This window comes from Magallana gigas, chromosome 10 (assembly GCF_963853765.1).
Source record: "Magallana gigas chromosome 10, xbMagGiga1.1, whole genome shotgun sequence".
NCBI classification, from domain to species: Eukaryota; Metazoa; Mollusca; class Bivalvia; order Ostreida; family Ostreidae; genus Magallana; species Magallana gigas.
The window spans coordinates 4,254,542-4,271,972 of NC_088862.1; the positions used below are offsets into that span (position 1 = coordinate 4,254,542).

At 31.2% G+C, this 17,431-nt stretch overlaps 1 protein-coding gene across 10 annotated transcripts in view; it reads right to left on the minus strand.

Moving 5' to 3' along the window:
- The window catches only part of LOC105322103 (cyclic GMP-AMP synthase-like receptor), a 67,728-nt gene extending 52,862 nt beyond the window's left edge, over window positions 1–14,866 (minus strand). The window contains exons 1-7 of one of the 10 annotated variants that reach the window (XM_066074138.1): window positions 4,555–4,720; window positions 3,919–4,077; window positions 2,493–2,651; window positions 1,778–1,918; window positions 1,327–1,375; window positions 996–1,058; window positions 189–391 (exon numbers count right to left, since the gene is read on the minus strand). In XM_066074138.1, the coding sequence (XP_065930210.1) occupies window positions 189–391; window positions 996–1,058; window positions 1,327–1,375; window positions 1,778–1,918; window positions 2,493–2,651; window positions 3,919–4,065 (762 nt within the window). In that variant the 5' untranslated portion in view covers window positions 4,066–4,077; window positions 4,555–4,720. Of the gene's footprint in view, window positions 1–188; window positions 392–995; window positions 1,059–1,326; window positions 1,376–1,777; window positions 1,919–2,492; window positions 2,652–3,918; window positions 4,078–4,554; window positions 4,730–11,499; window positions 12,613–14,465 lie in introns of those variants that run through there. The other 9 variants (XM_066074129.1, XM_066074134.1, XM_066074132.1 and 6 more) reach the window with 9 other exon arrangements.
- Between the last annotated feature and the right edge of the window lie 2,565 nt (window positions 14,867–17,431).

Genomic DNA, 17,431 nt, shown 5'->3' on the forward strand with positions numbered 1-17,431 from the left:
CTCCTTCTCTTTGCTTATAATTAATCCTTAGAGAATTTATTTGTGAAAACATGTCCATAACTAATAATAAAGGAATAAGGAATCATTCTTTGAGTATTCTGAGGTGATCAAAGAGACAAGAAAATGAAAAAAATGAAGTACACGTTCAAGGCGATGCAAATTGATACCATAAGTCTTGTAACAGTTACCTTTGTTTTGTCGTAGTAAGACCCCGATTTTAAGAGTTTTAACGGTATGTCTGATATCCTTTCCATTACAACCTTTAAATCATCTATGAACTTGTTTACACTTTCGGTCCTAAGTGTACTGTCTTCCCTCGGGCGTACAATGCTGCCCTCTATCATTTTCACAAATTTCTCAAAATTTGGAGCATTGAACGACAGAATAAAATCTGTAAGAATTTTCAATTATTATCTTTTTTTAATAGAACAATACCATTATCACAAGATGTTTTGCTATCAAGTCAACTGAATAATTTTTATTCTTAACCATTATATAATAGTCTAATACAGTTTTCACAAGAAGTTCTGCCATTTAGTCAACTGAACAATTATTTTATTTTTACCAGTAAATTAGAGTTCATCAATACAATCATCACAAGAAGGTATGAATTCAAATTGTATTAGTTTTATGCGATATAATATGGTTAGGGGCAGTTTAAGCTTTATAAACCTTGAAGCGGTTTATAAAAAAGCGTTAACTGTCCTTAACTATTTTATATCGCATAAAACTAATACAAAGTGAAATCATTGCTTATTAGTAAATTTTTTGGCTATTTCTTGTAGATAAAAACAGTCATTTGACCTTTATACAAAATTCAAACGTAACGCCAGACGAATTGATACGTTCTTGACGTTAGTCTCACTATAATGTAGGCAACATTTTTTATACGATAAAAATATTGTTTGAGCTACTCAGAAAGCGCGTTACAACAGGAATTAAATCATTCTTTACTATTATCTGATACACCAAAGTATGATTAAATCAATTCTTACTTGACAATGATGACAGAGGTCTGTCATGGGGTTCCTCGGTTGTTCTGCTTTGTTTTGGAGATTCTATTGATCAAAGTAGAAATATATCAAATGTACGTATTTATGTGTTTTCATTGATTTTATCAGGGGAGATAGCAATTTAAGTCCAATTATGTAGAGCATCTAAGTACATGTCCAGCATAAATTTGAGAGATCTTTAAAATGATTGTCGAGTGTCCAGAGGCTGGGATGATACCTTGATCATTTTTCTAAGATAATAAATGTTTGATATATTGCCAATACTATATTAATTCGGATTGCTTTTCTTGGAAAAAAACCTCTGTCCTGTTACCTTTATACTTTGCTGGACGTGATTCCGGTTTTGCTCCTACTGCATCATTCTAGTATCATAAGGAAAAAAATTGTTAAAATGATTATTCATTATTTGTTAAATCATAATTGATGCACCAAATGAATTTTGATATTCATGTAAATCAATAGCTCTAGAGATATTGTATGATCAGCATCTAATATACATTATCATACACAGATTGCTGGGTATAATGCAACATATCATTTGTTGGATATTTAAAGACACTATCGTGTAAGATAATATATTTTAAAATATAAAAATACAAATTTATCATGAAGATGATTATGAATTGAAAAAACTTTTCCCGGGCTTTTATTATGCAATAAACATTAACCGATATGATAGACCTATGAAGATTATTTATTCATGAAAATGGATTGGTTATCCGTGCAAATCTATTCAAAAGCAAGACATATCAATAGTTATTTACTTTTAACAGAATGTTGTCTGGAGAATCCTTTTGGAGTGAATCCCTCTGTACCTTGGCAACACCCTTTACAACATCTCTGTCAGTGTTGTGTCTCTCATGATTTTCATGACGTGGAGTAAGAGTTTCTGGTCTTGCTCTGTCCTAAATAAAAGCTTTGAAATATATTGAAACTGTTTAAAATAATCCCACTCTCGCTTTTGAAATTGTCCCTTGTGCAAATAGGACAATTTAAAGCCGTTGTGCCGATACCTTGATAAATCCAAATACCTTATTATATACAGTTCATACTAAAATATACGGCTTCTATTTTTTTTGGAGTTAAATATTATTTTATTCTCAAATCGTGATGGTTATTTTTTTATTGACGACTTTGTAAATAGAATATCTTGATTTTTATTATGTTTATTCTATTTAACTACTAAATTTATTTCTTGTTACAGAAAATATAGTATAAGATTTACAAGCGAATGATTCTAATGAATTTCATGTAGTACAAATATGTATTTTTGTTTGTTTGTTCGTTTTTGTCTTTTAATTTTCTTTTTCAATATTTTATGTATTCTATCATGTCATCTATCATGTCTTGTATTTTTCCTATAAAAATCTAGCACAAGTAATTATTTTTTCTTTTGATATGCCATTTAGTTTGTTACGTCTTTGATATACGATATATGTCCTGATTTAGTGGTCGTGTATCGTGTATTGTTATCCCTACCCTGTCGTCTTTCCTGTCACGTGTACCAGTGGATGGCCGTGGTCCTTTGCCGTCTGAGCTACTTCGGTGCATTCGTGTTATGTGACAGCTGAGTCCTCTTTCACTCTTGAAATCATTTTTGTCGCAAAAAGGACATGTGATATCCTTAACGACTATATCCTTGGAAATAAATCCACAAAGATCATGATTATTAAGAAAGTTTTTATTATATATTGTGAATTATCAGTTTTAGGTCAATAAACGGGGGTTTTCATTGATGTAATAATTTTTTGATATAACACTTTGTATTTTTTCTCAACGTGACGTCATGATGTTACATTACGTAGGTCTAGGCGGTTGATTGACATAGAATAAAAAGGAAAAAATCATTTGAAATGTGTTGATTTTTTTTTTTATAAATTGTTAAAATATATTCAAAAATGTAATGTTTGTTTGTTGATCTTTAAGGAACTTTTTTTCCATGCGTAAAATTGTTGACGTAATGCAATAAATGTGTGTGCGGCTCATAATTATAATTTTTAGCTAAAGACGTTGTAAAAATGCGATAAAAAATCTCTTATGATTTGCAATGGTATATGATAGTTATCAAACTTTTTGTGTGTTTTCTATCTCCTCGCCTAGGGTCGGGGAAAGAAAACACACAACTCAATGAATAAAAGTCCTATAATATATATCTTATATATCTTTCTAGGAAATTAAAATTTATACAACATTTAACAAGTCTTATTCCTTTTTGGCTATTTTTTCAAAAAAGAAATTACATTTTCTAACAAATGTTGAGGGTTAATATCTGATACCATAGACACTTTAAAAAGCTTTAATTAAAGTTTTTTAACGTTAAGTCAAAAAAAGTTTTATAAATGTATTTGATGTAAATTTTCACTCAACAAACATTCATGAGTCTTCGACAAACTGAGTAGAGTTTATAAAATCAGAAAAAATAAGAGTGTGTCCAAAATGACGTCTTTTATATATATAACAACGGCGTCACTGAATGAGTAACAGTCTTAACAACATCCTTTTTGTACGGATCCCACTTTTTCAAATCCCCTCACTTTTTAAAGATTATGTTGCTTGTTGAGTTGATTTCCCCAGGGTATTCTTTTAAATTACTCGAATAATTTTATTTTGAATTTCAGTTTAAAAATGCAGTTTTAAAACGAAAGATGCCTGCTCTCTTGTCCGATTTATCTTCAATTCTTCATTTAAACCGACCAAATATGATGCAACTAAATGATATCAAAATTCTCAAAAATTGTCTTTTAAAAACAAATAAACTACGTAATTTTTATTTGAGTCTCATTTTACAAGTTTTGACCAAACATTATCTAATTTATATGAATTTCAAATGGTATCAGAACTGTGAATTTCCTTCAAATAATTGTTTTTATTACTTTTCGTCCGAAGCGTGTATTGTTGTTCTTACCTTATCGTCCCTCCTGCCGCGTGTATCAGTGGATGGTCGCAATCCTCTGCCGTCTGCGCTACTCGGGTGTATTCGTGATATATGACAGTTGAGTCCTCTTACACTCTTGAAATCATTCTTGTCACAATTAGGACATTTGATTACCATAACGCTGATAAACTGAAATATGAGATATTTTTTGGAATTATTTTTTAGACTTATTATTGGTTAGGCCAGAAAACGTCATTAAAATTTTCACATCAAAGTATTTCTTAACTTACACTGTTTAAAGAAAAGTGCATAAATCTGAGGTAAATACTCATACTTGTGGCTGAGTACTGACTTAAGAAAGTTTGTACGTTATGTTTGATTCTAGAATATTCTTATCCATACAACAACGTTTTTCCTTTGGTTCACAGAGTGGTACAACGTTAGAAGGAATCTTTGAACAATTCCACCAGGACTAGTTGAATGCTTTTAACAAAAGTAGTGATAAAACTGTTGTCTTTGTAGTTAAAATTAGTAAACAAAAAGTAAAAAAAGAAAGACAGAATGAGATATCTTACTGGTAATAAAGCCTAATTGTCATTTCCAAACCGCTATTGACGGCAATACAATTTTAAAATATTATGATAGTAACGTTCAGTAATCGTTTACCTCTACATAGGGTCACAGTTAACTGACATTCTCTGTACGTTTCTCTGATGAGTTCGTTCACATTTTACAGATACTGTTATTGTGACTACCAGAAATCGCTTGCTTTCAGAGAGTGTCGTGTTGATACAATTACAATCAAATATTTCAGTCACCTAATATGTCATCTAATATGAGATACTTATCAGATAAAAAAAATTATCTCATATCCGAAAGAATGTAAAAAGTTTAGATGAACGTATTCTATTTAAACTTTTTTTTGAAAATCTGTGGTAAACAGGTTTTTTTAAATCGAATATTTACTGTGTTCAAATAAGTTCAAATATAGAGTTCAAATATACAGAAAAGGTAAAATTATTTAAAGAATAAAAATTTAAAAATTAAATCAGCGTAATATACTATTCGAACTGACTTTCTATTTAATTAAAAACAAATGGAAGAAGTTCTGAATATAAATGTATTTTCATGCAGCCGTAAAAAATATTTACCCCCTCCACTTAATTTATGTTCCTAATCTAAATGCGATATCGTAACTCTTATAGACTGCCATAGAGTAAAACAATTGCTATCCAGTACATCATTGGGTTTCTGTAGTTTCGTTCCTGTATTTTACATTATTGTTAACTACTTCATTTCTATGCGTACTTTGTCAGTAATAAAAAGATTGAAAATGCTTTTATTTCACAAAAGCAAGCTCTCCACCCTGATGACTAATGTAAACATTTTAGTGTCGATTACACGGCTGAAAAAAATTATATCGTCTGCTTTGATTGAAGTGCTTGGTTTTTATGATTGATGAAAAAGTGGGATAGCTTTTTGATAAGTCGTCTGCAGGCATAAGTGCAATGTCAATACTGAATGCATCTGCAGTACATGGTAACATTTTCGGCCTTAGAGTGTATGGACTTTAAAAAAGAGTTTTTATATTACCTTTTAAGATAGTTGAAATTTGAAGTGTATCGTTCCTTATTCCGACAATCGTTATCAATTTTATCTTTCAATTAAGCCTGCTAAGTTCAATAAAATACATTCATTTCAGTTATTTTGGAAATCAACAAAACGGGACGTTTTGTCCTATTTACCGTGTTTATTGCATGTCATGTAATGATTTAGCATTACATTTACACGAAGTTGACCGATAATATCACATGCCCGTCAGTCCTTTGAAAGGAATACCTGTTTACATTGTCTAAATCTGAATATGAAACGGAGGAAAATGTTCAAGTTTATTAGTCTTTAGTTTCTTAATTTGAGATAAGCAATGGTTTCGTCATATGTACTAAGAGAATATATATATCATGGACAAAAATTCACAAAGATTAAAACACATTTTGTCTTTTTCAAAATCATTAATTTACTGTTCGGGTGTCAGGCGTACATGTCAAAGGACTTTGTGCGGTATGGTAAAAAATCTGCCCCCGATTTCAACCAATTTTTAAATAGTATCGTATAAAAATGAAATCTTCACAAATCATTGTAAAAAGGATGCCTCTAACTTTAATTTTGATTTTAGTCATCATTGCTCACTCGCTTTTTATCTATGACGTCACCTAAATGACCCAATTCCCGCAAATTTGCAAACAAATGAAGATATTCTCATTTTTGCTCTTTATTTTGCATTTGGAAGTATAGAGCGCAGGTCTGCTCAAGTGCAATTTTAACATATGTTTTTCTTCAGATAGTTATACATATTATACTAAAGAATGGTACTTGAGCAAGCCTGCGCTCGATGTTTCCCAGTCAAAAAACCATCGGAAAACACCCATATTTTGCTACAAAACATCAATTTATCAAAATAATGCAATATTCATGACGTCATTTCTACGTTATGACGTCACTGTGGTGATAACCTTTTACACCTTTATTTCCAATATGATTTTAACTATCTTTCATCTTATTTTAAAGCTCTTTCTAAAACTTTGATTTTGGGGGGCAAAAATTGCATAAAACCGCACTTAGTCCTTTTTTAAATTTGAATTGAAATGTACCTAGTCAATTCAAAATTTATGATACAGCTTTTTACACTTAAAAATTCATTTCCGAATTTATACTCTTTGAGTTTCGGTATTTATACCCAAAATCGCTCTTTTATTGGTATATCGTGTTTCTTTATAAAATATCAACATCAACAAAATATATTTAAGTGAAAGTATAAAAGTTAATTAGATGTACATCCAATTTTATGCTTCTATACTTATATATTTGTACCATCAGACTTAAAATGATACTTGTCACCAAGTATCAATCTGTACTACTATATTGAAATTGTTGACTCGAATTTTTGGGCTTTAATACCGATAAATTGTAAGAAAACAATCTTTTGTTTTATAGATTTTTAGCAGCATTGGTACTTGAAGATTACCAATTTATTTTTATTTTTTCTCAATCAAGCTATGCTTATTAATAATAAACAAAAATTTCTTTCTAAACATCCTGGAATCATCGGGATTTTTGGATTTTACAATCTTGCGCATGCGCATTACCTTCACGCTAAATCACGGGTGGCTCTTAAGTTTATGTTTCCTTAATATCACATTTGCATGAATAAACCATGTAAACTCAGAAACAATAATACAAATACTTTTAAATTTTCTTTGGAAATTTGCTACATATTCTGTTCACCAAAGAAAATACGAGAGACAACTCTCACTAAGCGCTTTTAAAGGTACCTGCAGCCCAGCCGATGAATTTAATGCAATAACCGCATCGAAATCGAAAAATCCCGAGAGTTCCAAATGACAACTTGGTGTGTAAATTTGAAGCAAGTAAAAAAGTATTGAATTCCCAAATTAATATGAATAAAATTTTTACATGAAAGGTATTTACAGCCTCAAAATGGTTTGTTAAATATAATTTGACTGTTATTTTAAATGCATCTTAATTAATTTTCTTGAAAATCGTTTCGGAGCGATTTTGCATTTTTGTTTCCTACATTACGAGTATATGGGATCAGAGACATAAACTAGAGCAGAGCTCGTGGCAAATCCACGAGTAGGTCTTCCGTTGTTGCTGCGGGTTGAAAATATATGTGATATGGTGTCAAACGACAATAATGACTAAACTTTCAGTTCTGCTTTTGTTATAAAAACGTGTTGTGATTGAAAGCCTGTATATAAAACATGTTTTGAAAAGAAAGGAAGAAAATGCTGTATGAAAACTGTCGAACACAGTTTGTGTAATCATTTCAAAAATTCTTTAAAAAATGAGACATCATGTTAAATGGCGAGTTAAATCAAAGGGTAGCAAGCATTGTTATAAACAGTATGTACTCATGACTCATGTCAGGAATTGTATTTTTCTTTTAAAACCGAACACGCCTACAAAACACGTAACCTTTTCTCTAAGATAACTCCTTTATTCAAATCTTTCTAAATTTTTGAAGACTATATGCAAGTTTAGAATTGTTACGTGCGGACAAACTTTAGTAATTAGTCAAAATTGATGGCATCTCTGAACTTTTCTATAGGGAAATGTGGGTCGTCTGATATCATTTAATGATACGAGTAGACTTGGACATTCAAAATAATATATAATCAGCTAAAAAAAAAAAGATCAGCGGGAGTATTTATGCAAAAGCGAGCATCTAAATTTTACACCAGATGGTTCTGTTTCATAAAGACACCGCTGTGTAACGTAATGTAATTAAATAACCTTATTTACAGAATGAATAGCACCTCTCTCGACGATGTAATAATATGCAAAATCCTTATTTTTATGTCAGTGGGTTGATTTATAAAATAGAAAAAAAACTTCAATAGCGCTTGCGTAAATTGGAATTCTGGGAAGGAATTAGACAGTCCTTGTTAGAGAAATTCGAAGAAGTTATGAAACTGGTCAGTTTCTAGATCAAACTGCGCATTGATGTATTAAAAAACTATTATGTGTATCGTCTTGTAGCCACGGTCCGGAATCCGTATGTGCAGTCATACATTGTATGTATATCGATACACCTTTACCTCCTCACCTACATCCATACAAATGAGGGTGCAACTTTCATATACACATGCATAGTATTATAGTTCTGGAAACTATTTATCTTGTATTTTAATATATTGGGTATTCATTGTTCACCTAAAATTATTATTCCACTGGCTGTAGCTAACCTTGTTAGTAAATTAAGTTGCATTACAACCTCATAATAAACAACTTCAATTCATTTTTTTTTATAAATTTTCATACAATTAGCAATAAATAAAATCCCCAATAACGCACTTAAGTGTAACTTTGAGAAGCGCATATATTTTTTTGGATATGTCGCTATATTATAGTCTGCAAGTCAAGTGAACAATTATGGTCTTTCAAAGAAATAAGAAATCTGTCGACACTTGCAGTACTTTGATGATTTCTATGGCGATCGACTGCATTGCATAATGTAGTCGTATTTCTAAAGAACAAAATTTCCTTTGACTTCCAACTTTCAATTATAATATATTATGAATTATTCTGTTCATAACTATAGAAGTTTAGTGTGTTTAACGGGTTAATTTATTAGCCACACTCTCAGGTAACGATTCCACATCTTTAATGTAAAGATGACTGACTTCGAATAATAGTCTTATTGTTAATAAAAGCACCTTCCAACTGTTACTCAATTACATATGTTCTGAGTTGTGTGTGCTAAACCGACACAAGATTTTCGGTCGCACGTGGCGATTGAATTAACACAGACTGACCGAATAAACAATCGGGTGGGAAAGTGAAACACGTTGAATAGAAAATGTTACACATAAGAAGAAGTCACCAAAAATGATTTTCGACAGATCTGGATATCTTTTCGCCAATTTAAAAAAAGCACCTACCGCAAACATGTAACATGGAACTTTGATTATAATTTGAGTTGATTGTTAAACTACCTTGTACGCTATAGTATAATTAAATCAATGCTCAATCAGCTGTACAAGCAAAATAAATTTATCTTTTCATCTTAATCCTATATAATAGTTGAAAACATAATAAGTATAGTTCTGTCCGTGCAAAATATGAAACATGAGCGCGTAATAAGGTACATGTAGAAGAACACGAGCCGACTGCGGATCACTTGTCCACTCGCGCTTTATCTCCTCGGCCATGTGCGAGGGATGATCATCATTTAATATTGGGGGAGGGGTGGGGGGTTAAATTTTTTTAGATATACAAACCAGCCATTAATTTATGTCTGACAATGTTTCCGATTTGGAGTAATATCGTTCATTAGTTTTCATTTTCACTCAAATGTTTAATTAAATAAATACAAGATGGACAAACTTTTATAACATAACATTAAAACAGTTCTTGTATTTACGGCTATATAAACTCAAACACATTGTATGCGTCGCGGTGTGCGAATCTTGTGTATTAGATAACCGCTTACCGCTAGGTAGTGCAGCCGTGGCTCATCTCCTCGGCCATGGACGAAGGATAGATTACGTAAAGGTTCAACGCAGAGACACGCACAGCTCAGAACCCAGGACGATTTGAAAAGTTTGCAGTATAATGACCATATTCTATCAAATAAAAGTTCTTTATTTTAAACTTAAAACCCACAATTGATCTATGTCTAATATTGCTTTAGATTGAGAATGACATTGCTCTTATTTATTAACTGAACAATTTCTTAATTGACACCGAATCGTTTAGTCGATAAACTTTTATGTGTAATCAAAACTAAAACAATTCTTGAGTTGGCGGCTAAATAAACTCGTATATGAGAGACGCAACTCTCGTGTATTAGATATCCGCTGACCGCAAGGTAGCCCAGCCGCGACCATGGTGACTGATTTTCTCGGCCGCGGGCGAGGGAGAGTTTCGTTAACTTGGCCAAATTGCCGCGAGTACTGGTCAACACGTATTACTTTTTCCCTCATATTATGCAATACCCGAACACAAAAACAGTTTTATGAGATCAATAAAGTCTCAAACAACATTTTTTGCAGCGACGCCCATATCGAAAAACTTACCGTTTTAGAGTTATGAAGCAAAGACTTTTAAGGGATCTAGACCCCTCATTTTAGGGGTTAGCCCCTTTTTTATGGTATCAAATGAAAGCTCTTAATATTCTGCACAACTTTTGTTCTATATGTGTCTAGAAAAAATTTACAACTAAAAAGTTATTGAGCAAAGATATAAGCAAAATTTAACATTTTTTTAAACATTAATTTCGATGTTATTTTTTAAGAAGTATACGTGGGTTAATCAAACATGTAAAACTAGGAGGACAACGTTCAAGATGTCTACATTAAGGATTTGTAAATTAAAACTACTTGCTACGGATCAACTCGGAGCCTTTGCAGGTACACGAGACCCACTAAAAAAATATTCAAAGGGGAATAACTCAAAACCGGAAGTAGCGATTTCAAATTGTTTTGTGCTATAGTAAGCTATTGTCATTGCCAATAAACCCTGAAAATTTAAATAAAATCTAATGACAAACAAGCGAGATATTACAGTTTAAAGAAACGTCTAGAAGAAAAAGAAGAAGAAAAATAATAATGAAGAATTTCCAACAGAATCAGTACAAGGTCTTCCGTTGGAAACGGAAGACCTTAATAATGTTATCTATATCTTTGATGTAATGCATTTTAGTTCTGGTGAAGGCCCGTTTCGAGACACAGATTATTCTAACTAAGCAGAGTGTAGTGAAATTAATAGCATTATTGTTGGCTTAATTAAAGCTTGGTTATGTAAATGTCAACAATATGGTGTATAGATGTACCTATTTTGTACATATCCTATATTATATGCAATGTCAACCCGTGCACGCACGGGTCAAAGTCAAGTATATTATGATATTTATCTAGACACATCTAACAATCATTTTACCTAATACAAATTGGTTAAGAATTTTGTTTATGTCAAATAAACATGCATGTGTTATTTTTCGTTATCAGAAATGTGTTAAATATGTAATCATTTGACACGCTATCACAATAATCTCAACATGTTAATATCATAAGAAAATAGTATACACACCTGTTGTTGAAGGTAGTAAAGTTAGCTCGACCTGTTTATATAACTATCTTTCACACGCTTGCAACATCAAGGCCCATTGTAGATGAACATATGTGCGAAAGTCTATTCTCGGAACTTTCTACTTTCATTTTGATTCATTTGACACTGAGTGAGTCATAGAGTCGCTGTAGGAGATCCGCTTTTCGTTTACCTGTGGCACACCTCAAAGCCTTATCAGCATGTTGAAAAAAATGACAATAATTAACCGTCAACAATCTCAAAATCCATAAAACAAAATACACATTCAAAGCAGAGCAACACGGACTTCCAAATAGATAGAGGTAGGATCAGATCCCTAGGAGGAGTGAGCATCATCTGCTGACCGGTCACACTCGCCGTGTGCTCTTTATCGTTTTCGAAAAAAGTCCATAAGTGATTAATTATCGTCTAACAATTAGTATGAAAAACGTCTGTTAGCATGCGACCTTGTGGAATATTGTATTTGCTGACAAGGTATCGTTGGCTCGACCATAGAAGTTACGAAAAGATGACTTCAAAGAAGACTGTTAATAGTCGGACCCTTTCTGATTTTTATATTAACGAAAAACTAAAAAAAAACCAAGAATGCCCTAATGCGTCATTCACGGGATATTGAGACTCTTGCAAATCGAGAGAGGAGTTTATACTCTGTCCCGAGTTTTTGCTTCCACCACTTTTTGCTTGATATTTCGATAACCATAAATACTATTGTGCTCACACTACGTTCATCCACTTATATGAAAAATGTCATGATTATCTGTTTTGAAACGTCCCTCTACGGCTTCAGGTTTCAATACACCTCCTAAAATAGAAAGTCTCCGGAGATTTTGCATTGCATCAGCCATTAATAAGCCCGAATGATAACGTTGAAAAATTGCACAAGGTATCCTGAGTACTTCTGAATGGAGAAAAGATGTAAACATTTCCCATTATAAATCTCCCTAAGAAATTTGTTTTCGTTCCTGTGAACTTTTATGAGTGAAAAATGATAATTGTTCAATGAAGATATCTTGGATATATTCCTTTCATCGATATCAACTGTATTTCTTTCAGAGGTATATGTATTTTTATTAAAAATCATCAAAAAAGTATTGGAAGCAATAACTTGGGACGGATCGAAAAGTAAGTAAAAGTATATGTTTATTCTATCGGCAAGCTTTTTAAATTATTTAAAGTTGCAGAACAATTGTTTATTAATGTGAATTCGAAGTTTGGAGTGATTAGCCTTTTCTAGTTAAATATCATGAAAATTGTTCAGAATGAAACCGCCTGAACAGCAGTTTTTGATTTTGTCAACAATCTGAAACGTGCTAGGGGTAGCCATGTATCGGTAACAACATACTCGCTTACAATGTTAAATTAGAAAAAGATTCCTTTAAATATCCTGCAGTGCAATAATTCCACTGCATGTGTTACCAAAATGTTGATGAATAATGGTCGTTGTGAAATGTGACATGAAAGACATGTTCTAGTATGAAATGTGTATGTAGGTGTATTATAGTCAGTTTATAGTTAGCAAATATAACATTATACAACTGAGAGTATGAGAGAGATAAATAAATAGACTCAGAGAGAGAGAGAGAGAGAGAGAGAGAGAGAGAGAGAGAGAGAGAGAGAATGTTAAAGATATTACAATATAATGTAATTGTTATTGATGCCTTGCGTCCATGAACCACACACACACACACACACACACACACACACACACACATATATATATATATATATATATATATATATATATATATATATATATATATATATATATATATATATATATATATATATATATATATATATATAAGATATATTAGAGACATCAGATGCATGAAGTCCCTTACTTAAGTAGTCTACTTGGAGTTCTATAAATGACGTGTTTTGTCAGTTTTGTCAGTTGATTTATATGATCATCTGGAGGGTCTGTCAACGTGAAAAGAAATGTATTTAATTCCATTTCAATTCATATCATAAATTTCCCATATCGAAAATTTACACAACTGTGATTTGTTTTCCTACTTGTTATACATTTTTATTCTTTTAAGATACCTCTATACCAGGGGACTCTCTGTATGTAAAAGAAACATTCATAATCGTAAGAAAATAAATGAAAACAAAATCATCTATAACAAAACAAAAATCCTAAATTTTTAAAGTTTTACAAACTTCAAGGTCATGCAAGAAAGGAACAATATAGAAAATCTTTTGTATCAATTAATGCATAACTCTAGACCAGAAAACTAATCATAATACTTTTTTCAGTGTTTCTTTCTGAGTATTTGTACATTATTTGTCAATAGACTGTAAATACTTTTGCATATAAATAATCCTTACTATCATTTGAAACATAGATAATGATACTGATGATAACGGAATAAAGACATTAGAAATATTTTGAGATCACAGACAGTTTAAATATCCTACAATTGATAAGTAGTTCTTAATATACGTGAATACTGAACATTTAATACCAAAAATGTAGGAAATTGCTTCGGAAAAACCCCCCACTGAAACACGCAACAAAACATATACATTCAAAAATACCAAACACTTTGTGAGTGTGTAAAAACATATACTGCCACAGATCATACAGTTATGACATCATCAACTTTAGCAAACGTGTCGTTTATTGAAAAGAAAATACGTAATCAAATTTATTATCGTCTATAAAACAATGTTTAAAAAAGTACCAGGATCTGCAATTCATTTGCCAAGTTTTTAACTGTGTTGGAACAGCACATTTTGATGTATACGAAGTTATATCATGATATTTATTTAGACACATCTAACAAACATTTTACCTAATACAAATTGGTTAAGAATTTTGTTTATGTCAAATAAACATGCATGTGTTATTTTTCGATATCATAAATGTGTTAAATATGTAATCATTTGACATGCTATCGCAACAATCTCATCATGTTAATATCATAAGTAAATAGTATACACACCTGTTGTTGAAGGTGGAAAAGTTAGCTCGACCTGTTTATATAACTATCTTTCACACGCTTGCAACATCAAGGCCCATTGTTGGTGAACATGTGCGAAAGTCTATTCTCGGAACTTTCTACTTTCATTTTGATTCAAGTCATAGAGTCGCTGTAGGAGAACCGCTTATGGATATAATATACAGACAATATTGTATAACCTTTTCCTGTACATAAACGATTCCTTAAATTTGCAATTTGGTTAAACATCCACTTGTAACATTGCACCATTATTGGTTTTGTGCCATTTCACCAAGTACAAAAATAATGCATATAGCAAAACACAAAGAATTATGTTTTACACTTATACGATTATCACATAACTGTGCACGCTACAATGTATTTAGAATAAGGACATCATTTTATCCCGGAAGAATTAAGTAAAAATGGAATGTTTTATGGTGATTAATACGGAACGAACTTTTCATTCATTTTATGTTTTATTGAGTTTAGGTACACTTCATTTCCTTATCCGTAAGTATTTCACTTGAATTGACATATTCTGAATAATTAGTGAACAATTTGAGAATTTAGGTTCAATAGGAATACACTTTTCAAGTTACTTAGTACTTGTAGTAGGGCTTACTATCTTTTGATTTTATGGAATGCCATAACTGCCTCGAGTAAATAGGGGTTTTCTCAAACTCCTAGATATTTAATTTTCATGAAAGTAATACATTACGGTTTACATTCCTTTTCTGAGTCCCCCTTTATCTCATCAGGTTGAAGAACTTTGCTCTAAAGGGTCAAAGTTGTTCTGCATTAAAACGCCACAAAATTAAGCCAAGTGATAATGATGAAAAATCGTACAAGGTGCTTTAAGAGACTTTTGAAGAAAATAATTCAGATTGTTCTATCACAATATTATGACTTTAATCTTTAATAAGTTTTTACATTCATGAATTAAAAAAACAGTTTGAAAACTCTTTAAGATATACATCCTTGGGGAAATTGCAGTGAATAGGTTGGACAGAGTTAGCCTTTTGAGGAATGATTACGCTAAACGAAAACTATTCAGAAAATTAAGAACTATTAACTATTAAGAAATAAACACGTTTTGGGGGAACTATTTTCTCGTGCGGAAGGTTTTTTTAGCTAAAAATGAGAGAAACAAGCAATATTATGAATTTTCAATATACTTTTCTTTTTATTATACTTTTTTTGTTATTCACATTTTTAACATTTGATAGGTTTGTTACATGTTCTTTATGTCCTGGATGACTTGTACAAAATTAAATTTTTAGAGAGTGATAGATGTCTTGCATAAAATTATGCAAATATATAGAAATGTCTGATTTTTTTAAGCCAAATTTTGCGAGAATTTTACATTTTAAACCATATATCTAAAATTTGAAATCACTGACCACCATGTTTTATTAAGTAAAAATGACACTGAGTACATATCTAAGCAAACTGGATTTATCTTATAAAATTCTTGATATTCAAAATGTTCCCTATTTAAATTTTAGTACACTGTAACTGTAGCTTCGTGAAGAGGGACGATGGCCAATTTTAGAATGTATTGATCCTCTAGAGTTTAAAAAAGTAAAAATAAAAAATAGCATGTAAGGAAGCGTGTTGAAATATTAAATCAAAAAGTTGATTGACATTGATTAGCGTTAAGCTTTATCTTAATTAAAAAAAATATTCAAAAAATTTACACTTTAAGTTAAGGTATCCCCCTATAATTTATAGAGCTCTTCTACAAAATAAGATCAATACATTCTAAAATTGGCCACGACCATCGTCCCACTTAACGAAGCTACAGTTACAGTGTACTAAAATTTAAATAGGGAACATTTTGAATATCAAGAATTTTATAAGATAAATCCAAGTTGCATAGATATGTACTCAGTGTCATTTTTACATAATAAAACATGGGGGTCAGTGATTGCAAATTTTAGATATATGGTTTAAAATGTAAAATTCTCGCAAAATTTGGCTTAAAAAAATCAGGCATTTCTATATATTTGCATAATTTTCTGCAAGACATCTATCACTCTCTAAAAATTTAATTTTGTACAAGTCATCCAGGACATAAAGAACATGTAACAAACCTATCAAATTACAAAATAAATTCCTTAAATAAATTTAAACTATACGAGTCTTTTTCTTCTAAATCAAATGGTCTTTCTCTAGTGGTCAGTATAAAGTAATTGCTGTAGCAGGTCGAACAATATTCATTGTTCTCTAATTTCCTATCATTACATGTATCTTTAAGACCACAAATATATACACCATAAATATAAATTGTGACAGCAGATATGCATTATTTTAAAAAATATACATATTTTGACATTTTAAGCTGAATTCTACTTAAAATAAAATTGTCCATCAATCAAAATTCACCCCTACCCGTGCTGCATGTTCAGATCTGCATATGTATAAAATTTTTTTCTTTGTTTTGTTATTGATGTTTCGCGGAATTTTACTATGTATTATTACTGAACATATAGAGAGTCCCGAGAGTTTTCGGATGGCAAAAGTACAGAGTTATCTTTTCTTGGGCGAAGAGATTAGGTTTCTGCAGCAGACAGCTGTTTTAATTGGATAAAAACACTTTTTACCGAGTTTATTAGGAATATTTGAGTGTGAACGTGTTTTTTGACAACATTTGCAACATTGTGTGGGAGGATTTGGATAAGGACTTGAGCATTCAGGCTTTGTATGATTATAGACCAATAGTTGTAGAAGTCTATAAGCTATTTTGTTTTGTTTGTCATAACTTCCGGTCATCATTGGAAGCACTTAAAAAAAATTTACGCATTCAATTTATTTTCACATAGAATTGAAATATAAGTATAAATCATTACATTTATCATATATCCGATTTAAAATAAACAAAAACATTCTACTGCTGGTAATATATATCAAATATCTCAAATAGCCTTTTTTCATTAAATGTTTTACCCACAAAATCTCAGAAAGTC